The 25,307-nt window shown below is 42.9% G+C and overlaps 2 protein-coding genes across 10 annotated transcripts in view; one reads left to right on the forward strand and one right to left on the reverse strand.

Annotated features, from left to right (window-relative positions):
• The first annotated feature begins 2,511 nt into the window (after positions 1 to 2,511).
• IMPDH2 (inosine monophosphate dehydrogenase 2) lies at positions 2,512 to 21,532 on the forward strand. 2 transcript variants are annotated; one of them, XM_075574501.1, is made up of 15 exons: positions 2,512 to 2,788; positions 5,962 to 6,010; positions 6,238 to 6,339; positions 6,548 to 6,622; positions 6,835 to 7,041; positions 9,341 to 9,428; positions 9,577 to 9,776; positions 9,970 to 10,060; positions 13,225 to 13,320; positions 13,646 to 13,717; positions 18,182 to 18,325; positions 18,736 to 18,880; positions 20,088 to 20,231; positions 21,006 to 21,089; positions 21,271 to 21,532. In XM_075574501.1, exons 1-15 carry the CDS (start codon positions 2,691 to 2,693, stop codon positions 21,290 to 21,292), a joined length of 1,617 nt encoding a protein of 538 aa, XP_075430616.1. In that variant the 5' UTR covers positions 2,512 to 2,690; the 3' UTR covers positions 21,293 to 21,532. The 2 variants fall into 2 exon arrangements, with proteins under 2 accessions (XP_075430616.1, XP_075430617.1); XM_075574502.1 differs by lacking the exon at positions 13,646 to 13,717 and having other exon boundaries at positions 2,513 to 2,788.
• The window catches only part of NDUFAF3 (NADH:ubiquinone oxidoreductase complex assembly factor 3), a 49,884-nt gene continuing 44,437 nt past the window's right edge, over positions 19,861 to 25,307 (reverse strand). For all 8 annotated transcript variants that reach the window (XM_075574498.1, XM_075574495.1, XM_075574493.1 and 5 more), the window contains one exon: positions 19,861 to 23,562. In XM_075574498.1, coding sequence (XP_075430613.1) covers positions 23,464 to 23,562 — 99 coding nt within the window. In that variant the 3' untranslated portion in view covers positions 19,861 to 23,463. The remainder of the gene's footprint in view (positions 23,563 to 25,307) is intronic.

A 25,307-nucleotide genomic window follows, 5' to 3' on the forward strand; every position in this document is an offset into this window, starting at 1 on the left:
TCACCTACTTCAACACAGAGGGATGTTGTAGAGGAGTTACAGGGATAGTTTGTTCCAAGGCCAACTGCTTTAAGGGAGCAATCCAAGCTGTTGAATTATTTTTATATGTATATAGCATTGAAGCAGGGGGTCTCCGGAGCTGAATTCCATTACTTTCAACTCTGTGGACTACTTACCTCCGAAGTAGATGCTGGTAGCCGCTACGGCTGAGCAATCGGGCCTTTAAAGTTTTTAAAACTCCCGCGTCTTCTAGGCCAATATAGTAAGCCGCACCGATGATGTCACAGCTTACTATTGGCCTGCTGAGTCTGAGCTCTTTAAACAGCTAACATATTGTGAACCCTGGTAGGTGAGAAGAGCTGCTACAGGTACTACTTTGGAGGTATCCCTGGAAGCAGGGGGTGCCTGGAGTTGTTGAAATTATCAGAGTTCAGCTTCGGAGACCTCCTGCCTCAATGTTCTATAACAAATTTGAAGGTTTGGATTGCCTCTTTAATAGCCGAGCATGATGGTGATTCTGTCTGTGATAGCACAGTTTAATTGTTCAGCCTGAAAAAAACAAAAATATCTTATTACTATGACTTGCAAATTCCCATGATGATGGGTGAGTAGACACTCCAGTCTACTAGACCAAAAATTGCTTTTTCTCATCTCAAACCGTTGCTGCCTTTTCAACCTGTCTGAGCTGGTTTATATTTAGAATGTTAATTCGGGTGTAGTTGAGAGAAACCATACTTCATTGAGAAAATTACATCATTTCCCACAATTTGTTTTAGTGAGTGTTGCACTCTGGGAAAAGTGGATAGATAATGCGTAGCTGCAGCATAAGCTATGCAAGTAGTTATGGAAATAATGCACAATTTCTAAACACAACTAAATGTAATATCAGATTGTAAAATGTGATGCAAACTCTATGTGCAGGTTAACAAGTCTTTTGCCAGCAGTATAAACTGACACGGGTATATAAATGCAGAGATGTGCATAGGTGCTTCAGAGGTTTTTTATTTTTTATTTTTAAGTTATTTTGATGCTTGAGAAATTAATATTTTGAAGAATTCTCGAGGTCTAAAAAGCGCCTGTAAATTCTAAATTAAACTTGGAACTGGTTTATGCAAATTTAAAAAAAATGTATGAAGCAAATGTTGAAACATTAATATATTAAGGCAAAAAGTGAATTATAACAGTTCAATGTGTAATCCAACCTCAATTTTAATAGCATGTTTATTTATTTTGGGTAAAGCGATGACTAGCTTTCGCCTAACTGAATTATGTGTAATTTACTTACTTTTTCTACTGTCTATATAGTTATTATAGTCCTGTTCAAAATGACATCACATGTTATCAAACCATACAACACTCACTGCCACCTTACTGCTCTGGACATCAGGATCAGTAATTCAAATAGAGTTGAGTCATGTATCTGTAGATAAAGAGAAAATAATGAGTCTTATAGCATGTAAGGCTTCGTTCAGACAGAAAGCGATGCGCACGTTCGCCACTTTCGCTGTGTTCTATGGGAGTTTTCAAACTGAAAACGACCCCGGCTGCGCAGTACAGCATTGACGCCGCTGCACTTTGAGACAACTGAAGTTGTAATTTCAAGCGGCAGCCGTGTCACGTGTACTTTGCCAGTCAATCACAAACACGCATGTTTTTTTAAATCCCGCATCCAATCGTGTCATTTTGTCTGCTGGGGATGAGCACACATCGCCCAGCAGACAGAGGCGTGGACGCACCGCAAGGTATCTTTCTGTTTGAGCTCAGCCTATGGCTTTGTTCCTGCTGGTGCTGAGCGCGCTCATGCTTGGAGAGCTCTCCAAGCATGAGCGCCGGGTGGGTGCGTACACTGCAGGGGAAGCTAAGCGCGCTAGAAAGTTTTTAAAAATTGTTTATCCGAGTGCCGGTGAGTGTGTGCCTAAGGGAGGAGTGGCTCACTGACTCCAAACAATAACATTGAGTTTAAATCAGGGGGCCCTCATTCAGTTCTATCTCCCTGTGCCTCCAGCACCAAAAACATTTGGTTAGGGTCCGTTTGTAAAATTCATATGTGCTGCATAGTGTACTGTAATTTTGAATGTGCTCTTTAAAAGTTATTAATCATTTATAAGTACATGTATATTATTTTACACTTCGACAGGAACTGTACTAGTTTTTGTTTTTTTACTGAAATATCAATGTTTTTTTCCCCCAGACAGACAAAAGATCTTTGATTCTTAAGCAATTATATTGTATTGTAGATTAAATCCTGTTACAACAAGGGAAACCAATCATATATTTTAATACGTTCTCGGTTAAGAACGGAGAAGGACCACCCATTTTTTAACCACATTCGCTGGGGGCCACTAAAGTTACAAGCGCCTCCAGCAGTCAAAAAAAAAATGTGCCCAAAACAAGCACCCTGGGCGCATGCACCCAAGTATGTTGCATCACAAGCCGCCCGCGGCCGCTGGAAAATGACGCCAAAGGGGCGGGGACTAAATAATTACGCGCCCAGACAGGTTTGGCCCTCTTGGGCGGAAGCTAGGACCGCGTGGTGGCAACACGTGACGGGAGCCGGGAGGAATTAAAAGGGGAACCCTCTGCCAGCCGCCTCGCGCGCGCGTGAGAGGGCGCACGTGACGAGGGGCTCGCGGGCACTTGAGCGGCGGGCAGCGCGCGCCAGTTCCTCTCGGGGGAGGTGGAGGTCTCAGATGGCGGATTACCTGATCAGCGGGGGGACCTGCTACATCCCGGATGATGGTCTCGCGGCAGGGCAGCTGTTCGGGGCAGGGGAGGGCCTCACCTACAAGTGAGTGAGGTGTGGGGGAGGGTCTCACCTACAAGTGAGGGAGATCGGGGGGAGGGGGCACATGGATGGGGCCGCTACCGTCCACACAGCCTCCACCTTACAGGCCACCCAGTCCTTAATAACCGGGTGACCACGCATCATATGACCACGGCCCCATACACTGCGGGCGGGGGGGGGAGGGGGCTGTCACCCTGTCACCCTGTCACCCTGTCACCCTGTCACCCTGTCACCCTTCAGACATGATGAATCTCACCGCAATGCAGTTGGGGCCGCGCTGTGATGCAGGCCGTGTAAGCGAAAGGGTTAACCTGCTCACCCCGGCTCTCCTTTAAGATCACTTGCCCATAGCACATTAGTGGGATCGCCTTACAGAGGCCATATACTAGTCTTATAACCAGAAGCATGTTATCAATGTTATTTTCCCCATACACATTAACCTTACAGGCACCCTAGTCATTAATGGTCTCACATTTAGGTTTCAGCATGACCTTGTAGATGTCCTCTGTCCAAGCTCTTCCAACCAGGAGTGGAAGGGCCACAAGAGTGTCATTTTTAGGACACATTTAAATACTTCAAAATCGTAAAATGTTGGTGTGTGTGTGTGTGTATGTATATATATATATATATATATATATATATATATACATACACACCATACGATACCGGTTGCAACACGACATCAAGGGACAGCACGCAGGTAAGTAAATCATAAATTTTCTATATTTGATAGAAGACACAAAAACCGACGTTTCGGTCCCCCAGTGGGACCTTTCTCATGGTCTGCACCACTTTGAGAAAAGTCCCACTGGGGGGACCGAAACGTCGGTTTTTGTGTCTTCTATCAAATATAGAAAATTTATGATTTACTTACCTGCGTGCTGTCCCTTGATTTCGTGTTGCAACCGGTATCTTATGGTCTGTTATTGCTTTAAGGGATAAGCACCAAAACTTATTTACTTGCAGATGGTGTGCCAGCTGTGCATTGGATTATATATGTATATGTATATATATATATATATATATGCAAATATAGCTGTATATATATATATATATATATATATATATATATATATATATATATACACACCATACGATACCGGTTGCAACACGACATCAAGGGACAGCACGCAGGTAAGTAAATCATAAATTTTCTATATTTGATAGAAGACACAAAAACCGACGTTTCGGTCCCCCAGTGGGACCTTTCTCATGGTCTGCACCACTTTGAGAAAAGTCCCACTGGGGGGACCGAAACGTCGGTTTTTGTGTCTTCTATCAAATATAGAAAATTTATGATTTACTTACCTGCGTGCTGTCCCTTGATTTCGTGTTGCAACCGGTATCTTATGGTCTGTTATTGCTTTAAGGGATAAGCACCAAAACTTATTTACTTGCAGATGGTGTGCCAGCTGTGCATTGGATTATATATGTATATATATATATATATATATATATATATATTTATATGTGTGTGTGTGTGTGTGTATACATTGCGTTTAATTATGAACTGTATTGCACTTCTGTTTGGGCAACTACAATTAAATCGAAGACAATTAAAGGGCCACATTTGGCCCGCATGCTGCCAGATGAAGAGCACTAATCTATGAGCTGGAGGTTTTTCGCTCACATTTCAGAATCACCCTGTTCCTTTTGCCTCAAACTTTAAGCAATGTAATATAATGTATGTGGTCAATGAAAGGGTTAAGGGCATCTCAAAGATAAAACCATCAATGGTTGAGATCTGGCACCCAAATCACATCCTTGTTGAACTGTACCCTGCTTTGTGTCACCCCTGTGCTGGTTTATCCATCTTCACATTGTGTAAATGTAGGAATCCATTTGAATTGGAAACATACAAACATTTGTCACAATAGAACATAAATACTGTATACATATCCAACACAAATCAGATGTTTTTTTTCCCCTGTTCACCTGACACAAGCATGTCACTGATCCCTGCAGGGAACAACATTTATACCAGTGTTAATTTTATTAAAATAATGTTTCCTGGAAAGGCGCTTTAACCACATCGTTGCAGGAAAGGGGTGAAGATAACGATCTTGTTAGTATGATCAAAGTTATGTTACAACAACAATACAGATTATGCAGTAAGCGGAGCCAACTATTCCACACATGACCAAAGTTGGATGCATTGTGTTCCAATTATGCCACCATCCCTAGCATTTGAACACAGGTTGCATCCATATATATTTTTTTCTTTTATTAATTTAACTATATTATTTTCATTGTGATATCCTAGCGCAAAGCTTTTTGATACCGGTCAGCCTAACAAGAATAGCTTTAAAATTGACATGACTAAGATATATCTACAATGACCGCACACCCTTCCAGAGAGTCCTATAGCAATACTGTGCATGGTAAAGGACAACATGTATATAAAAACATCTCTACTAGAGCAGTGAATACCAGAATAGTTCAACAGTGTCGTGTGCGTCTACTCATACACTACAGGTAACCTGACGTTTACAGTTCTCCTTCTTGTGAGCATTTTATTACTATTACAACCTCAGTTTCCCTAGTTGACAGACTATACATGACCAACTATTCAGACAAATGATCATGATGTAGTTTTGCACCTAATCCTTCTCATTCACTTGTCAGGGTTGTTTTCCCTATTTGTACACCATTCTCTGAATTTACCAATGTGTGCAAAACTGTTCCAGTAGCTGCATCAGTCACTCCAGGGTTACTGGAAGTGTAAATATTGTAGCTATTAAAAACAGCCATGCTTCCAACTGTGGTTCAGTGTTGCATTTCCATGTTTTAAAAACCCGATCAAATGTCAAACTTTACATATTTACTCTGCTATGAGGAGTTTCCACAATCTGGTGCTTTCAGTGAAACAATCCAACTTTAACCATAATCTGAATCCAGATGCGGGGGAGGGTAGGTTCATGATAAGCGCTACGTACATTTATGGCGCTATTTAAATAAAGACATACAATACATCAGCAAGAGTTTTATTTTCATAACACCTCCCATAAAGTTATATGGCCTTGCATTCCTCCATTATTTTATAGATTCTCACTGTATGTGTATTTTGAGATCACATTTCTATGCAAGCAAAATACCCCAAAGCTTGTTCTTTCTTTTTGATCATATTGTCATTTAGTGCAACAAGTAAATTAACTGTTCATTTTTCCAATTGCCAGTGACATCCTGATTCTTCCTGGATACATCGACTTCACTGCAGATCAAGTGGTGAGTTTTGACTGTTTGTTGCATATACCATAAAATATGCATCTAGATAATAAGTACTTGTCTGTCCTGGGTAATACAGCTGGGAATGGATGGTTCAAGTCGTAGGTCATGAAAGCTGAAGCGCTTATTTTCGCATACATTTTTTTAGTAGTGTTAGCCAACCTAAACATTTTAGTAGTATTTTTGTGGCTCAAGTTACTGTTTTGTCACACCTGTCTTTGTTTAAGGATCTCACGTCTGCGCTCACTAAGAAAATAACCTTAAAGACACCAATGGTTTCCTCCCCGATGGACACCGTAACTGAAGCAAACTTGGCTATTGCAATGGCGGTAAGGGCATAAAACACCCCAATGAGACTTGAGAATTATGTAGAATATTGCATATGGGCAATGGCAGTTCCCTTTGTGATCATTGTAAATGTCTCTAACTCTACCAGTGGCTCATTAAATCAAACCTTTGTTCAGAACTTGGATTGTTGGAATGGGCTGAACAGTAACGTCATTGAATTATTGTAATCATGTTTTCCTGTATGTTTAGTTAACAGGCGGGATTGGATTCGTTCATCATAACTGCACGCCAGAATTCCAAGCAAATGAAGTCCGGAAAGTTAAAGTAAGCAATAAAACCACCCTATCCTGTCCTATTTAAGGTAAGGTGTAATTATATAGAATTTCCAGAAAACAGCTGACCACACAGACTTGTGTTCTTAATATAATAGTGTTTTTCAAACACTATTCCTCGTTGGCAAACTATCAGACTTCTGGATTGTATTTGTTGTGTATCTATAACCTTGCCCTTGTACCCTATTTTATTTTTTTCTATAGAAATACGAACAGGGCTTTATCACAGATCCAGTAGTACTAAGCCCCAAGCACAGAGTTCGAGATGTGTTTGAAGCAAAAGCGCGTCACGGATTCTGCGGAATTCCTATCACAGATAATGGAAAGATGGGCAGTAAACTGGTGGGAATTATCTCATCCAGGGACATAGACTTCCTGAAACCAGAGGAGCATGATCGTCCTCTCTGTGATGTACGTATAAGGCAATGGTGTACCTGGAAAGCAAGATGTACTGCTTGACTTTAGGTTTCTTGGAGGTGATTAGTAGTTTCCTCAAAGTAACAGTTGGCATTTGGGGCAAGAAAATTAACTTCCTTCGCATGCTAATGATTTGTACCTGTGCAACACACTTTTGGGGATTGCACCTTTTTAGGCCCTTATTGAATAAAGTCCAAAACTGCACTCGGCTGAAAGCTCATTAAATTATAGAATGAGATCCATAGAGCTTTACACACATGCCGAGGTAGCTGATGAGGCAGTTTTTGGCCGCTTCCCCACTTATAGAATCAGCCCCATAATCTATTTATTGGATAAGATTTTTTTCAATGGGCTCCTGCCTTTCCCCACACAGCCGCTTCATGCAGCATTTATTTATACAAGACTTCTAAAACGAACTCCTCCTGCTCAGCAGCTGGTGACTGTTTGGTGATTGATAGAAGTACACACACACACACACACGCTCTGTTTACAGCACTCCGAACCACATGGAATAAGAGTAAAACATGATATTTTATTATAAATGAAGTTGGTGAAAATCATGTCAAATACAGTCCTGGGAGGGAAAAAAGTAAAAATTGTGATCTTGGAAATGCAAACTACTGATTAAACTCGAGATTTATTTACAGCAGGGGTGTGCAAACTGGGGGCGTGGGATTTTTTTGGGAGGGCTTGGGCAGTTGCAGGGGCTCCGCGCTCTTCCCCAAGGTATTTAACTTAAATGCCGGGGGTTTGCGTGAGGCCTCTGTAACCTACTTACCGGGATTCAGAAGCCATGTTGTGCCGTGTCGCCATGGCAATGTGACATCACATGACCCTGCGATGTCATTTGATGCATGGCAACGGGGGATCATGTGATGTCACCTGCAGCATCATTTGACGTTAGTAAAAAAGCAAGGCGGGGAGCAGGCACGGGGGCGCAGCGCCAAAAGTTTGCGCTCCCCTGATTTACAGTATTATCAGCATATGCATTGATTATGAATTGGATCAATATTTTATATACTCGGTAATTAGGACAATAGGTTCTCGGCTTAGATGTCACACATGTCAACAGTGTAACTTAAGATAGCAATACTTGTGAGATTTTGATCAGCTCTCCCTGTCTCGGTACATTGAGCAATTTAAATTCACTTCAAAGATAGGCTGTTGCCATAAGTATATCCATATCTACTAAAAATTTGGCACGGTGTGCCTCCACAGTCCAGATATAAACCTGATAAGGTCTCAAGTCAATGCTGTAGGGTTTAAATATAGCTTAAATAAATTGGCACTGCCTGCCATTGCTGTGTGAGCCATACATAATAAGTAAAAGCAGGTAGAGTGGAGCGAGTAGTAGGTAAACATATAGATAGTTCTTATTAAGAATCAATGTGCCTTCGTTATAAATAAGATCTCCAATTTTAGTACCAAGATCGTAATAATCCATTTATTAGTAGTGGTCTGCAGTAACAGACTGGAGCGCCAACCCACTGATCAAACCTCCCTGGACTGACTCAAAACACGAGTTGCATCATGTGACTGACGTCATTGAGTCATACACGATTATTACGACTGTGGTACTAAAAATGTGAGATCTTATTTATAACAAAGGCACCTTTATCTATCTAGTCTCTCCACTCTACCTGCTTTTACTATTTATGTAGGGCTCACCGCATTCGCAGGCAGTGCATATAGTTAAAATATATTTAAACCCTACATGATTAACTTGAGACCTTAGCAAGTTTACATCTTTACTGTAGTGGCACTTCTTGCCAAATTATTATTGGCTATTGATATACTTGTGTCAACAGCCTATCGTTGAAGTGAACTTAAATTGCTCAATGTACCAATACAGGGAGAGCTCATCAAAATATCTCAAGTGTTGCTATATTTATCTAAACTGTTGACACTTGAGACATCTGAGGTGAGAACCTGTGCTCTATTTTGCAGAGTATATGAAATATTGAACCAATTCATAATCGATGCATATGGTGATTATACTGTAAGTACATCTTGCGTTGGATCAGTAATTGGCATTTACAAGATTCCAATTTTTCCTTTTTTCCTCCCAGGACCGTATCTGACATGGTTTAAATTAATTTGGTTTGATTTTTGACTAACTTCACCCTTTTTAATTGACCTTTAATAAAATATGTTGTAATCTCTACTAATTACTCTTGTACTACGTGGTTCAGAGTGCAGTAAGCGGAGCCCCCTTTCATGTGACTCCCATCTATTTATAAAATGTTTTTACTCAATAACACTTTCCTAAAGTAAATATTTTCTTGTGACACAGATCATGACCAAACGCGAGGATCTCGTCATTGCTCCTGCTGGGGTTACATTAAAAGAAGCAAATGAAATCTTGCAGAGGAGCAAAAAAGGTCTGTATTTTGTGTGTGACACACACTCCAGGAAGTTTTAGGGTAGTTACACAAGAACGACTTTAATTTATGTTACCTGAATCCACACTCTGCCCTTCTAAAGCAGCAGATCTGTTGACAACTCAATTCACTTTTTTTTTTCTTTAAGGCAAGCTACCAATAGTTAACGAGAATGATGAATTGGTAGCGATAATTGCCCGTACAGACCTAAAGAAAAACCGTGACTACCCACTCGCGTCAAAGGATGCGAAGAAGCAGCTGCGTTGCGGGGCCGCCATTGGTACCCATGAGGATGACAAATATCGTCTGGATCTCCTGCTGCAGGCTGGCGTGGATGCTGTTGTTCTTGTGAGTTTGTATCGTGGTGATTTTAATATATAAATGTTTTGTCAAAGCGCTGTGTAGTTGAATATAAATTACCTTATAGTCACAGGATACGGGCATTAATGTGTTTCATTAACATCTTGTAGTGCGTTACTTGCCCTCTGGAATAGACTGAATTAGTGGCGTGTTTTTCATCTTGACTTCCATTCAATTTTAGGATTCCTCCCAAGGAAACTCCATTTTCCAGATAAATATGATCAAGTACATTAAAGAGAAGTATCCTGAACTGCAAGTCATCGCAGGGAATGGTAAAAACTCGTTTTAAGTTCATTCAAATAAGCAATGGTAAATGTAATGGAGGGTTCGACAAAAGCGCTCACTCGCCTGGGGCGAGTAAATTTTACCCGCAGGCAAGTCTTACCGGTGGCGTCTCCCGGCCGTCTCCTGCGTCTCCCCCCCCCGGCCACTCCCGTGAACATGGCTGCGCGGCGTCAAATGACGCTTCATTGCCATGACAACGGGACGCTATGTCGCGTAGTGTCCCGTTGTCATGGCAATGCAGCGACATTTGCCGCCGCGCAGCCATGTTCACGGGAGTTAAATAGCAGATGATGAGGTTGAAAAAAAGACATGCGTCCAAGTTTAACCTATGTTACATTTAGACAACAGATACTTTATCCTTAATCTATACTTGTTGACCCAGAGGAAGGCAAACACAAAACCCCAGTGACATATCATCCAATGATATCTCATAAGGGGAAAAATTAATTCCTTCCTGACTCCAAGAATTAGCAATCGGATTAATCCCTGGATCAACATCCTTCCCATGTTTACTTATTTGGTATATCCCTGTATACCTTTCCTTTCTAAAAAGATGTCCAACCTTTTTTTGAACATATCTATTGTATCTGCCATCACAGTCTCCATGGGTAATGAATTCCACATTTTAACTGCCCTTACTGTAAAGAACCCTTTCCTTTGTTGCTGGTGAAATCTCCTTTCCTCCAATCTTAAGGGATGACAAAAAGTCCTTTGTACTGTCCTTGGGATAAATAGTTATTTTGAAAGCTCCTTGTACTGTCCCTGAATATATTTGTATAGTAATCATATCCCCTCTTAGACGCCTCTTTTCTAATGTAAATAAATCTAATTTAGCTAGCCTCTCCTCATAAGTTAGATTGTCCACCCCCTTTATTCATTTGGTTGCTCTTCTCTGCACTCTCTAGTTCATAATGTCTTTTCTAAAGAGTGGTGCCCAAAATTGGCCTCTATATTCAAGGTGTGGTCTTACTAATGCTTTATAAAGGGGCATAATTATGTTTACTTCCCTTCCATCCATTGCCCGTTTAATGCAAGATAAGATCTTGTTTGCCTTTGCAGCTACTGCATGACTTTGGGCACTATTGCTAAGCCTGCTGTCTACAAGCACTCCTAAATCCTTCTCCATCAAGGATTCCCCCAATGTATCCCCATTTAATTTGTAAGTCGCCTGTTTATTCTTGCTTTCCAAATGCATAACCTTACATTTATCTGTATTAAACCTCACCTGCCATTTACCTGCCCAAGTTTCCAGTTGTCTCCAAGTCCTTCTAGAGAGTAATTACATCCTGCTCTGATTCTACTACCGTACACAATTTAGTATCAGCAAAGATGGAGACTTTGCTCTTGATGCCAACCTCAAGGTCATTAATAAACAGGTTAAAAAGCAGGGGTCCCAGTGCCGATCCCTGAGGTACTCCACTCACGACTTTAGCCCAACCTGAAAAAGTTCCATTTATGACAACCCTCTGTTGTCTAGTCTTCAACCAGTTTTCAATCCAGGTACAAATATTTTTTATATTGGAGGGGTTGCCGGGGGAGACGTCACACCACGCCTGCGGGTAAAGTGAGGGGAGTAAGAGAGGGAGGGTGTTACAGTACAGATTTTTTTTTATCATTTATTGAGCCCTAGTAATAAACCGTTAAGACTTCTGTATTAGATAAATGCACTGAAAGAGTTACGGGTTTTAATAACCCACGCACATTTTGCTAATCTTAAGACCCGTGATTATGGAACATTTTAGGGTGCAGCTCTTGCCAGAATAGGAAGTCCCATATTTAGTAAATGGTGCTAAGCTTAATTTCCCATTAATTTGAATGGAAGTTTGGGCTGTGCTGAAGCATTGCACCCTTTAGTAAATATGGGAATAAGTGCTGTATCTCATTTTAGGGTCCTGTTTGTAGACCCTTAGCACTGAATAATGAAAACCTCTGCCATTGTTTTTATGTGTAATAGCCATGTATTAAATACTTATGCACACGTCTTTATGTTCATTTAAGCAGTTAAGTTGTTGACCTTCCATTAAATCTGACTTGTAATGCATACATTGTAATAGTGATCCTACCAGGATTCTTTGCATTGGAGTAGTTATGACATGTAGTACTTGTGTTCATTCAGAGAATTGCTTTGCATGACTATCGTGTTATGAAGTATCTCTTTGTATAAATAGAAGTGACACACATACTCGGAAATGTAATGCAGATTAAATTTGACAGTCAAGAGCAAATGGCATAACCTGAACCCTAGCTCTACATACACAAAGCTATTTTAAACTGTTTAGCCATAATACTTAGAGGTGAATTAGCAGATAAAAGGGACTGAGTCCACGTGTACTGAACCACAAACATGAACTATGGACTGTAAAAATGGCACACTGACAACTCAAGTCTTTATATACATGAAGGAAACACTCACAATAACCGTAAGCAAAGCCATAACTTGACTAGATTGCTAACCTGGATAATAGCACCAGGATAATATAAACTTTATGCATGCAGGAGTGTCAGTTGATTTAGATTTTTTTTCCAATAACAGAGCTCTGCCATATTGATTTCTGTATGCCTTCCTCTGCTGCCCTCTACCATCTTCTAATAAACAGTAGGCGAATCTGAGCGGTTTTTCTGAGGAGATATATAGTCAACAGCTTGAAATATTTGAATGCACATTGTTTTAGGGACTGTCTGATGGAACGTGAAATTTTATTGGGTTGGAAATATGGGAGTCAACGCTTTTTTAAAAAAAAATTATGCTTTAGAACAGCAGCAGTAGGCAATATGATATACTTATAGTATGCAGCCCTTGAGCCCTTCGAAAGGGCTGCACCTCGCCCAAATATATATGGTGCACAGTGAATACTGTCCCACTCTTCTCAAACTGGGAACTAGAGATTAGCACAGGAGAGGAGCGGGCAGTGTTCTGTCATTAAGCAGCTGAGGGAGCCATGAGATGGACACCAGCAGTGCCTCTGCTCCCTCTGCACTGAGAACGGGGGAGTGGGCTGCTGCGTGGATCAGAGGGCGAGGGCTGCGTGGATCAGAGGGTGAGGGCTGCATGTGCCCCAAGACCGCCTGTTGCCCACCAATGCAAGATGTGAATATGGGCTGCTGTTTTGAATGCTGTGAAAATATATTAATTGCCTTATTTCCTCCTTAGTGGTGACTGCTGCACAGGCAAAGAATCTAATTGATGCTGGGGCAGATGCCTTAAGAGTTGGAATGGGTAGCGGCTCTATTTGCATAACGCAAGAAGGTAATGCATGCACACGACTTATTCTACTAGATGGCGTGGAAGGATCAGGCCTGTGTTGCTGAGTAATTAAGTAGCAGTGTATGCTCCGTGCTATTGCACACATTGCATTGCAACCCTTTGTGCTGGAAGGGTTAGCGGAACCCAAATTGGTGCAAACGGATGAAATGGTTTTCTTTTCCAAAGAGTCAACAAACAATGAAAAACAATCTTTAATGTTCCACAAGACCTTAATTAACAAACGGTTATTTCACCTGTTTCGATGAGGTGCTACTGGAAGTAGTCCATTTTTATGAATGTGCTGTTTTATTTTTTTCCTACTGTATAGCTGCTCCACAGATCCCTCCAGACCTAAAGTCTCACAGCCCCAAATGCCCTTCTTGTGTGATAGGCACTTATAGTAAGTCACATGACCTGTGCCCAGAGGCTGCATCCTCATTGGCTGCACATTGTCTGGCTTGATTGAAATGGTAGTTGTAGATGCACTTGGGGTTTTGTGGCTTTGGGAACCTGGTTGATTGTTTTTTTGGGGGGGAGGGGGTGTGTTGGGAGACTATGGAAAGCAGGGTTCTAAATTTGAAAGGATTTGCTTATAGCCATTTTCCAAAGTCTTGCCATACAGGTATTTCTAACACGTTTGTACCATCCTGATGTGGGATCTGCTGACATTGTTATATAACAATCATACCAAATTTATTTTTAGAACATCTTTCCTGAAATGTGTTTAATCCTCGGTGAGAAGTGGATTACCATGGCTCCGTACAGGGGTTCACAACTCGGACCTCAAGATCCACCGCCCCCCAACGGGTCATTTTTTTCAGGATATACCTGCTTCAGCACAGGTGGCTCTATTAGTGGCTGTCGATGATTGAGCCACCTGTGCTGAAGCAGGGATATTGTTAACCTGACCTTTTTGTGGGGGGGGAGGGGGGATTGAGGACTGGAGTTGAGAACCCTTGTCTTACTAGGTCATGTCTAATAGTATAGGTTCCTTCATATCCAGTGCTTTTTTGGAAGTGGCTGGAAGCTGTTGGACACCTGCCCAAGCAGGGACAACCAGACGGTGAGTTATTTAAAAATAAGTTAATGGCAAAACCAGCCCATCAATAATGCTATACATGGCGAGCCAGCCAACTATTTGGCCTACTAGTAGTAGAGCTCTACTTTGTACCTCTGTCCTAGAGGAGACCTGCACTTTGAGTAGTTTGTTCGTTAGAGTAACACCAGTGTCAATTTTATCTCTACATGTACATAAGTCACGTGGCTACTGTAAAAGCAACTTAAAAATAAATACATAAAACCAATCACCAATCTGACTATGTAATGAGTTTAGGGTCCAATCTTCTTTTTTTCCCCGTAAGGCCCTATTCCTCTACATTATGGCCACAATATTTCACTTTCCTTTATAAAGCAGATTTAGAGAGCTGGATTGGATTAGAACTACAGAAGGATTAGACTGGCTGTGCTGAAATTGATTCACACGGGGGGTGGGGGGGGATGTATACATTCATAGCTGTACCCATACTATTTAAGGTAGACTCGCCTTCCACTCAATCCAGAAACCATTCTGGCAGAAATTCAAAAGTGCTGTCTGTGTATGTTGAAAGGCGTTGTTATAACGATGCTTTACCAGATCTTTACAAATAAGAGGTGTATAGTTGGCAAGCCCATCCGATAAAGCTCTAATTTTACCATGAATTATTTGAACCCTGCTTTTGGGGGGGGGGGGGGGGGGGGGAGTTCAGTTGAACTCTTTGGCACACAGATTTGGGAGTTCCTGATGCTGTGAAACTGGATATCCCAGACCAAATGTTGCCTTAGAGGGAGTTATAAAGGGCTGGTCTCAGTTCTCTATAAATATGCATTCAAACAAAGTACCTTCAGCAGTTTAACGGTCTTGGTGCCAAATATGAGCATCCTATGAGTTTTTTTTTTTTTACATATACTTTACTTTTTGTTTGTGACAACTCCTACCCATGGTATTTGTATTTATTTTTACAGGCGAGACCATCTCTTTAGTGCCTGCGTTTGACCTTTAATGGTCCTAATTGTTTAGTAACAGTTTGGTTTTGTAAGAATGTAATTGTAGACTCATCACTGCCTTGCCTTCAGGTCCCCGCCCGCCCAATGATATTTGCTGCACTAGAGTTCCAGAGCTCCCCGAAAATGTTTGCATTTGGCAATTTCATCGTGCTCTCTTCGTGTTTGAACACCGCACTGATCTTTTCTTGCACTTGAATGACTAATCTTGCATGTTCACATCCCACTGCACTAACTGAATGAATAAAATGAAGTAGCTCTGCTGTGGTAAACAAGATGCTACATTCAAACCTGTCCCTGTCCCAAATAACTTAACTGTATGTTATTCGCGAGAACATTTTCATATAGTTTAGCCCTATTTTTGAAGTGAAACTTCTTAGCTGGCACTGGCACTGGCACCTACAAAAATATCATAGGGAAAAATAGTCTGCATGGGGACAAAAATTGAAAGGGAAGTGAGTGACAGGAATTGGCATGTAGAAGTGACCAGCAATGCCTGCGCATGCGCACATGTGATCAATGTTCACGCATGCGCACTGCGGTCGATATCACGAAGCTGCCGTCGGGAGCACATGCGTAGAAGCGACCGGGACCTCCAGCGCATGAGCACAGGCGGTCGGCACAGAGTGCATGTGCAGAAGCATCGGTCAACGCCAGCGCGTGCGCATAGATGACCAGCTCCGCCAGCATCTACATGTGTAGAAGTGGGGGCCAACAGCGCATGCGCAGAATTACCAGCCACAAAGCGCATGCGCATAGACGACCGGCACTGCCAGTGCATGCGCAGAGGCGCCCACCGTCCTCAGAGCATGCGCAGAGGCGCCCACCGTCAGCGCGTGCGCAGAAGGGACAAAAAAAACACTCAGAGTGAGTACAAATATAGAAACATAAATAGCAAAAAAGTACCACTTATAATAAATGTAAACATATAACACATACATTCTATATAGATTATTATAATAATAGTCACTGTAATGATAAGAGGGTGTGCGCCAAACACGTGCTGTACCTTAAACTTCTTTGAATTTTGACACTGAAATTGTATTATGATATTTATGATTTTCTTTGAATGAAAGACTTTTGAGAGTAACGGCATTTAAATACTTTACAATCCAAAAACATATATATCTTAATTTAGTTATCAACTCCATTGTATCTATTCCAACTGATACTACGCAAATTTCTGCTGGAGAAAAAAAAACCTAGTCTTTCATTTAATCGAAATCATACAAAATAAATTACAATTTCCGTTACAAAACGCTAAGAAGTTTCACTTCTAACACGCGTGCTCGGCACACAGGTTTTTTTTTTTTTTTAATTAAAAGTGCTTTTGCTTCTGACTCAAAACTCAGACATTGGTCTTCTCTCAAACCTGCAGCATCAATATGTATTTTGTGTTGGTAGGGTTTGACCATTACAAAAATTGCCCATGACATTGCCGAATGTTTCATTGAATGCTCACGGTTTCCATCCATGGCCTTCTACATTTGTGTTTACTAAACTGCCAGCACCAGCTTTATTTTTACATTGCAAATCCGTTCATTATTGGTGACAGTTTTGGTATTTTGCTATATATATATATATATATATCTCTATCTATATCACTTGTGAGCACATTCACATGTCTTAGACAGGTCTGCAACCCTACCTTTCACCATTATCACCTAGCATACAGTGCTTCCACTGCAGCAAGGGATTCTGGGAAATAACATGCAAATGAGCACACCGTGTCACCTTTTGGCTGAAATCCATTTTACATGGAACCCTTATAGGCTAATGCTCGCTGTTAACAGTTTTTAAGCAAAGCATGGGAATCAGATGCAAAGCCAGGGAAACCACTCACAGACATGTTTCAACCTTAATGGGTATCATCAGTGTTAGGTTGGTTGTACTGCTGGCTTTGCATCTGATTCCCATGCTGTGCTTAAAAGATGTGTTAATAGCTTTGCAATTGCAAAGCCAGCAGTACAACCTACCTCACACAGAGACCCAAAAAAGTAAAAAAAATGTCAGAGTGGTTTCTCTGACTTTGCATCTGATTCCCATGCTGTGCTTTAAAAGCTGTGTTAACAGCGAGCATTAGCTTAGAAGGGTTCCATGTAAAATGGATTTCAGACAAAAGGTGAAACGGTGTGCTCATTTGCATGTTATTTCCCAGAATCCCTTGCTGCAGTGGGAGCACTGTATGCCACGTGATAATGGTGAAAGGCGGGGTTGCCGACCTGTCTAAGACATGTTTTTTAGACTATGTGCTATATACTATACGGTGGAGGTTTCTTGTTGCCTTTTTCACCCACCATAACTTAAAGTATGTGTGTGTATATAAGTATTTACTTGCACTTTTAAAAAGTGTAGACGCACCTTTTTAAATGGAGCTTTCAAGCAAATGAGTTTGTCTTCAATCGGGCTCTGCGTGCGACCCACGGGTTAAAAACCATTTATCTACCAAATCCATTTCCTGATGTGAAAATCTTAATATGAATGTACACCGATTTTGACACACTACTCTCCTCTGGGCGGGTGTAATATGCTCTGAAATAACCTGGTGCTAGAAATTGTGACCAATACATGTCGGGTTGGTTGCTATTGAGCACTAGAGCAGAGGTGGGCAGTGCGGCATGTTCACTCGTTACTGTTTAGTTGCAATTTAAACATGTTGAAGAACACTGCCCTCAATCTTGGTTTTAATAGGAATGTGCTATATGCCTTTCTTCACATCTGCAATAATCATTATTTAGGATTCCCTAACTGGCATGATAGTGCAATAGGTCTTTAGAGCATACTGGCGGTATATATTTACTTCTTCCCCTTGCTTCCGGTGTAGTGTTGGCATGTGGAAGGCCTCAGGCTACAGCAGTGTACAAAGTGTCCGAGTACGCGAGGAGATTTGGTGTCCCCGTGATCGCAGACGGTGGAATTCAGTCTGTCGGACATATCGCAAAGGCTCTTGCACTTGGCGCCTCCACAGGTAAACCTTTATACGGTGTGTTACAGAGGCTCATGATTATCCTGTAAATAAAGTCTATGCTCGGTCATAAACCCGCTTATATTATGTGCTTGGCTGAATACCTGTTTGGTATCTCATTTAATCTGTTCATGTAATTAACCCTTCACTATTGTGCAGACTGCAAAACTCACATTCAACTTGACCCACTGTTGTAGAAAGGCCAAATCTTAAGATGTCACAATAGCCTCATCAGTATCGAAGTGTGAAAGCATGAATCCCCCTTTTTGTTTCTTTTTATTACCATACAAAGCAAGATAAATCTAAACCGTTTGGAATCTCATTGAAAAAAACAGAAGTGCCTAAATTGCATGTTGAAACGGAGTACATCAGTGGTACCTGACTTTGCTGGTTTTATCCTCTTCCGGTTGCAGTTATGATGGGCTCACTATTAGCTGCCACAACTGAAGCACCGGGTGAATACTTCTTCTCTGATGGCATAAGGTTAAAGAAGTACCGTGGCATGGGCTCTCTGGACGCCATGGACAAGAACCTGAGCAGCCAGAAGAGATACTTCAGGTAAGACCTCATTTTAAGTCTAGGCATCACTGTTTACATGTAGGTCAGGTCACCATTGTAAACTTTCCTAGAACTTTAATGCAGCAGTCCAGGTTGCATTGCTTGTTTTTTTGTGTTGGGTCTTCAGAGCTGAAACCTATTTATTTGAGATGAGGGGACACCCATGTTCCATAGATACTTACCTCCATAGGGGGTACCGGGAACTTGTGTGCCTAACATAATGGCAGTATTTAAATGTCCCGCGGACTAATAGGAAGCTGTGACGTCATCCATTGCAGCTTCCTATTGGACTGCGTGACCTGGACATTTAGACTCCGCAGAGATACTGGCGCCGTTACGGAGGCAAGTATCTCTGAAAGCGGAGGGTCTCCCCGGAGCTGAAATTAGTGGGGTTCAGTTCCGGAGACCCCCTGCTTCAATCCTATAACAAAATACAGAAACAGAAAAGCAAGAAATGCAACCTGGATTGCTTCTTTAAAAATGTACAGTTCTCCCCCCTCCCCCCCCAATGACAGATCTTGAAAATAAACTCTCTGTGATGCTCTTTTGATGCAGATTATGAACCAAACTCTAACCCCAGCTGTCTTTTTTTGTTTATTTGAAAAGGCCCAATGCCTGCAGTAGTGATTATATGGCTACCTCTTGTCTAGAGCAGCGGTGGGCAACTACAGTCCTCAAGGGCCACCAACCGGTCAGGTTTTCAGGATATCCCTGCTTCAGCACAAGTGGTGCAGTCTTAGACTGAGTTGAAGCAGGGATATCCTGAACATGACCTGCTGATGGCCCTTGAGAACTGGAGTTGCCCACCCCTGCTCTAGAAGAAGTTGCTGCAATCCTCTCCCCCCCACAGAACTGTTTTCTATGCAGACGTCAGAGACTTTTTAGAAAAGTAGGAAAGAAGCCTTCTCCAAAGTCTTGTCTTTAATACAGTGGGTTTTTTTATAGGTCATGTCGCAAAATAGGAGGGCAAAGCCGCCATGTTCATTCCTAGGAATACTTTATTTTTAATTCCGTGAGCAAGTAAAAAAAATTGATACATGAAAATCTAATCTAATATGGCAAAGACCTTTAAAAAAATAAAAACCGGGCAAGCGGACCCGACACCTGTTGGTGATACCTGTTTAATGGAGTGATAACATGTTACATTGCCTTGAAAAACTGGTCTTCCTGTTTAGTAGATCGGTGTTTTTTTTCCTCTTTCCCACAGCGAGGCAGATAAAATTAAAGTGGCTCAGGGCGTCTCCGGTGCATTGCAGGACAAGGGATCCATCCACAAATTTATCCCGTACTTAATTGCTGGAATCCAGCACTCCTGCCAGGATATAGGTTCCAAAAGCTTAACCCAAGTCAGGTAAGAATAGACCTAGGCCGGTCTGACACACAGACCACGATTCTCGTATAACGACTGACCGTGCACCAACACAGCATGCAAGGACTGGCCCGACTGGTAAGCTGTGTGCAAGCAATGCAGCATCAGTCCTCTCCTAGTCTTCCAGCTCACCCCACATACACATCTTGAGTAATGGTTAATAATGAACGAGAAATCCAATAAAATGAATTGAGGCACTACGGATTTTTTTTTTTATAACAGATTTAAACTTTATTGTGCCATGAATATACAACATTTCGGCATTTTTCAAGGGAAGTGGCATGAAAAAGGCCAATAGACAGGCCGACACGTGTATTGGCACAATAAAGTTTAAATCTGTTCAAAAATCCGTAGTGCCTTGATTAATCTTGGATCTAGACTGGATTAATCGGGTTTTCCCTGGAATCGGGAGCATCGGTAATTGTATCTTTTTTTTTTTTCTTCCTGTGTGCAGCATATACCTTTTAATAAATGATAAAGCCACACACAGGTGTTACACATTCAGTATGATATTAAATACATATATAGTACGTATATTATCTATATAATCCGCACTCTGGAATTCTACCTGCATACGTTGTCATGTTAAAACTGACATCTATGCACATTCCCTTCTGTGAATGATTACAAATACATATTTACATGGCAATAAGATACATATCTACGCATTACAGAGATGAATCCATGGTGCAGATGTACCTGGCATGAATGCTGTCCATTTAAAAGGAAATGCAAGTCTGAAGGTTTTTCTTTCAGGGCTATGATGTATTCTGGTGAACTCAAATTTGAGAAGAGAACCATGTCTGCGCAGGTGGAAGGGGGAGTCCATGGGCTTCACTCGTAAGTATCCCCTTCACCAGATAATAAGGGGATTTGTCTGGTTTGTACTTTTATGCATTAGTAAACAGGTTGTTTTATGGTTCAGATCAGTAAGCGGGATGGGGGTGCCTGTGCTATGCCAATGGTGTGATGTTGCTTTTCATGCCACCGGGATAACATCAGCTGGTCTCTCTTGTCCTAGATATGAGAAGAGGCTCTTCTAATATAATCATTGAAGCTCTCGCCTATCTACTTAATGCCAACGAGCACATACGGCAACAGACTCCATTGCATGTGTTCAAATTAGAGACTGCTACAAGTAATCTTCATTGCCAGCGGCGGCCTTACCCACGCCTATGTAAAGATGAACAAAGGAACACGATGGCTGGAGGTATCAGAAGTGAAAGAATTCCGCTCCTTAACACTGCAAGAAGGATTTTGCAATAAAATATATTAAACCACCACTGTGTTCTCATCAATCTTTCATGCAGGATGTATTTGAGGGAAGAGGCTTTTAACACGTTCTTCTGTACACTTGGCAGTATTAATGACGGGTTAGCATATGCCACCTGGGAGTCAATTGTTGCAACATGTGGAAGTAAAGTGGCTAAAGCAGTTGCCAGCATGAACGTAAAAGCTTTTTTTAAAAGCAATCTGTAGTGGTTTGCCCATATGAATCCTGCTCCGTGCATGTAATCTCTGTATTGCGCCAATTCAAAATACAACATTGTAAGATGGTGTTGCCAAGTCTCCATCTTTTAATCTGGAAGGCCAAGTACGTTTCTAGCTGTGAGCAAGGCGTTTTGTTTGTAGACATGCTGGATGTTTGAGCAGAATGGAAGGATGTACATCATACTCCAGATAATCTGCACTACACCACGCCTGTCCTATCACATGCAGGAAATTAAGTAGCTGTTGTATAATCCATTTCTCCATGGTTACTTCCTGTCAAACCCTATATACATTCCTTTACCAGTCACAACCCCACCGTGCGGTATTACTGCTAATGATAAAAGGGATGACCGCACCAAAGATTTAGTCGAGTACTGGTTAAGGCCGCGCTCATGGTGACGGTGCGCAGCCGGAGATTGGGGAGGAGTGTCGGGGTCACGACGAACACCTCAAGAAGCTGGTTCGTCCTCATTGACTGAACCAGCTCATGTGCTGCTGATGTCACGCAACTGCAGCCTGGAAAGACAAATTTATTTGTCACCTGCAGCAGCGATGCGACGCTACATCGCTGCCAGTACTATGCTACCTTCAATAAGGAAGCATAGAGTCCCGAACGTGCGTGTAGCGACGTCAACACCATGAGTGCAGCCTCAGGTTTGCTTCACTGCTAGAAGTTGAAGCGGTAGCATATTTTAACCCCCTTCTTTGCATGAGTGTGCTGCAAGTCCCAATGGGGGAAAAGGATTGCTGTGCTTTTTAGTACTCCTACAAACTATTCTTCAGTAAACGAGTTTCAGACAAGATGCTCCTCGTCCACTCCCTCCTTTGTAAAGTGCAGCTGTGCTGTTACTTTCAGGTAACCAAGATAGCAAGAATCAATAGTTCCCTTATTACAGGGGTGGCCAACTCCAGTCTTCAAGGGCCTCCCCCAAAAGGTCAGATTTTCGGGATATAATATGATGTGTTGGGGAGGCCCTGGGGGGCTGGAGTTGTCACCTGCCCTGTGAAATGAGCAGAAAAGCTCTCAATTCACTGGATTTCAATACTATACTGTGGCCTTCAAGCTGCTGGTTTTTTTTTTACAAAATATATATATATTTCATCAATACAATCTGCACACTGGCAAGTGATTAGTTAAGCTGCAGATCGATCTGTTCTCCTGTAATGAATTGCTTGCTCGGGGCTATTTAATTCAGTTCTTGCACAGCATTGCGTGCAATGTAATTCCTAGAATATGATTGACTGAGCAGTTACTAGATATAATTGGTTCACTGCTAGAGGGCGGGGCTCAAGAGCCAGCACCTGTTGGAAGGGGCTGTCACTTTAGAAATGCTTCCTACATTAGAAACATTAAAAATGTCTTTAAAACATTTTTTTTTTTTTTAATGCTACAAGTATTTTCTCATAGTACAGAACTGATTTATTTAAAAAAAACACACGTAGGATATTGCTTTGAGCGGCTGCTTTAAGGTGTACATGCCTCGTACTGCTAACACAGGGCTTTTCTTGCCAATATCTGTCTCACGTAATATACTTAATAAACATTCAGTCTTCCACGGGTAATTCTTGCTGACCATTTTAAAACTTGTAAACTGTTGTGCTTGGCATACTGCATATACAATCTGTATTGGAACCTTATTGAAAGGGACTGCATCCATATGCCACAGATCTTCCACGTAATTAGTCCACTCAAATGATGAGGAATGGCAGCACAATCTGTATATCACTCAAACTCCCTTTTGACGTGGATTGGGGGGATCAGACCAGCTGCCACGACGCGGCGCTCGCTTATTAGGAAGTTGAAGGTCGCACAAGCGTTGGGCTGCGCAAAAAGAGAAAATTGTTAGTTTAAAAAGGAGGAACGTTCTTTGGACTTCACTGTGCCCGCTGTATGTTTCATAACTGATCACACTGAGAAAAGAATCACAAGGTAAGCAAGTGTCTGGAAAGTTGTTCTGATAACCCTCTGCATTTATGTCTCCTGCTTGCATCCAGCAGTAAAGGGACATTCTGCTACTTGTATGTCGGTTCTATACTTTTCAAATCTTGTTAATGGCTGCTTAAAATTATATAATACATTCTTTTAATCAAAACAGAATGAGGGGTAGGATGGGTTCTATCAAGAGTTGGTGGCCTAGATTCACTAAAGCAGGCCTGCACAACTCGTAAAGTGCGGAGGGCCGAACTGCTCCAAGGAAAAAAAAATTGGGCCGCACGGGTAAAATCATCATCATCATCATCCTCTCCTCCAGCACCTCATCATCATCCTGCACCTCCCATCACTCTCCCCCCCCTGCATCTCCCATCACTCTCCCCCCTGCACCTCCCATCACTCTCCCCCCCTGCATCTCCCATCACTCTCCCCCCTGCACCTCACATCACTCTCCCCCCCTGCACCTCCCACCACTCCCCCCCCTGCACCTCCCATCACTCTCCCCCCCCTGCACCACCCATCACTCTCCCCCCTGCACATCTCATCACTCTCCCCCCCCTGCACCTCCCATCACTCTCCCCTCCTGCACGTCTCAACACTCTCCCCCCCCCTGCACCTCACATCCCTCTCCCCCCTTGCACCTCACATCACTCTCCCCCCCCTGCACCTCACATTCCTCTCCCCCTTGCACCTCACATCACTCTCCCCCCCTGCACCTCACATCACTCTCCCCCCCTGCATCTCCCATCTCACTCCCCCCCCTGCATCTCCCATCTCTCCCCCCCCCTGCATCTCCCATCTCTCCCCCCCCCCTGCATCTCCCATCTCTCCCCCCCTGCATCTCCCATCTCTCCCCATCTCTCCCCCCCTGCATCTCCCATCTCTCCCCCCCTGCATCTCCCATCTCACTCCCCCCCCTGCATCTCCCATCTCCCCCCCCCCCTCTTCATCTCCCATCTCTCCCCCCCTGCATCTCCCATCTCTCCCCCCCTGCATCTCCCATCTCTCCCCCCCGGCATCTCCCATCTCACTCCCCCCCCCTGCATCTCCCATCTCTCCCCCCCTCTTCATCTCCCATCTCTCCCCCCCCTGCATCTCCCATCTCCCCCCCCCCTGCATCTCCCATCTCCCCCCCCCTCTGAATCTCCCATCTCCCCCCCCTCTGCATCTCCCATCTCACTCCCCCCCCTGCATCTCCCATCCCTCCCCCCCTCTGCATCTCCCATCTCTCCCCCCCTCTGCATCTCCCATCTCTCCCCCCCTGCATCTCCCATCTCACTCCCCCCCCCTGCATCTCCCATCTCTCCCCCCCTCTTCATCTCCCATCTCTCCCCCCCCCCCCCTGCATCTCCCATTTCTCCCCCCCCCTGCATCTCCCATCTCTCCCCATCTCTCCCCCCCGGCATCTCCCATCTCACTCCCCCCCCCTGCATCTCCCATCTCTCCCCCCCCCTGCATCTCCCATCTCTCCCCCCCCCCTGCATCTCCCATCTCCCCCCCCCCTCTGAATCTCCCATCTCTCCCCCCCCTGCATCTCCCATCTCACTCCCCCCCCTGCATCTCCCATCTCATTCCCCCCCCCTGCATCTCCCATCTCTCCCCCCCCTCTGAATCTCCCATCTCTCCCCCCCCCT

This window comes from Ascaphus truei, chromosome 17 (genome assembly GCF_040206685.1).
Source record: "Ascaphus truei isolate aAscTru1 chromosome 17, aAscTru1.hap1, whole genome shotgun sequence".
In the NCBI taxonomy this organism is placed as follows: Eukaryota; Metazoa; Chordata; class Amphibia; order Anura; family Ascaphidae; genus Ascaphus; species Ascaphus truei.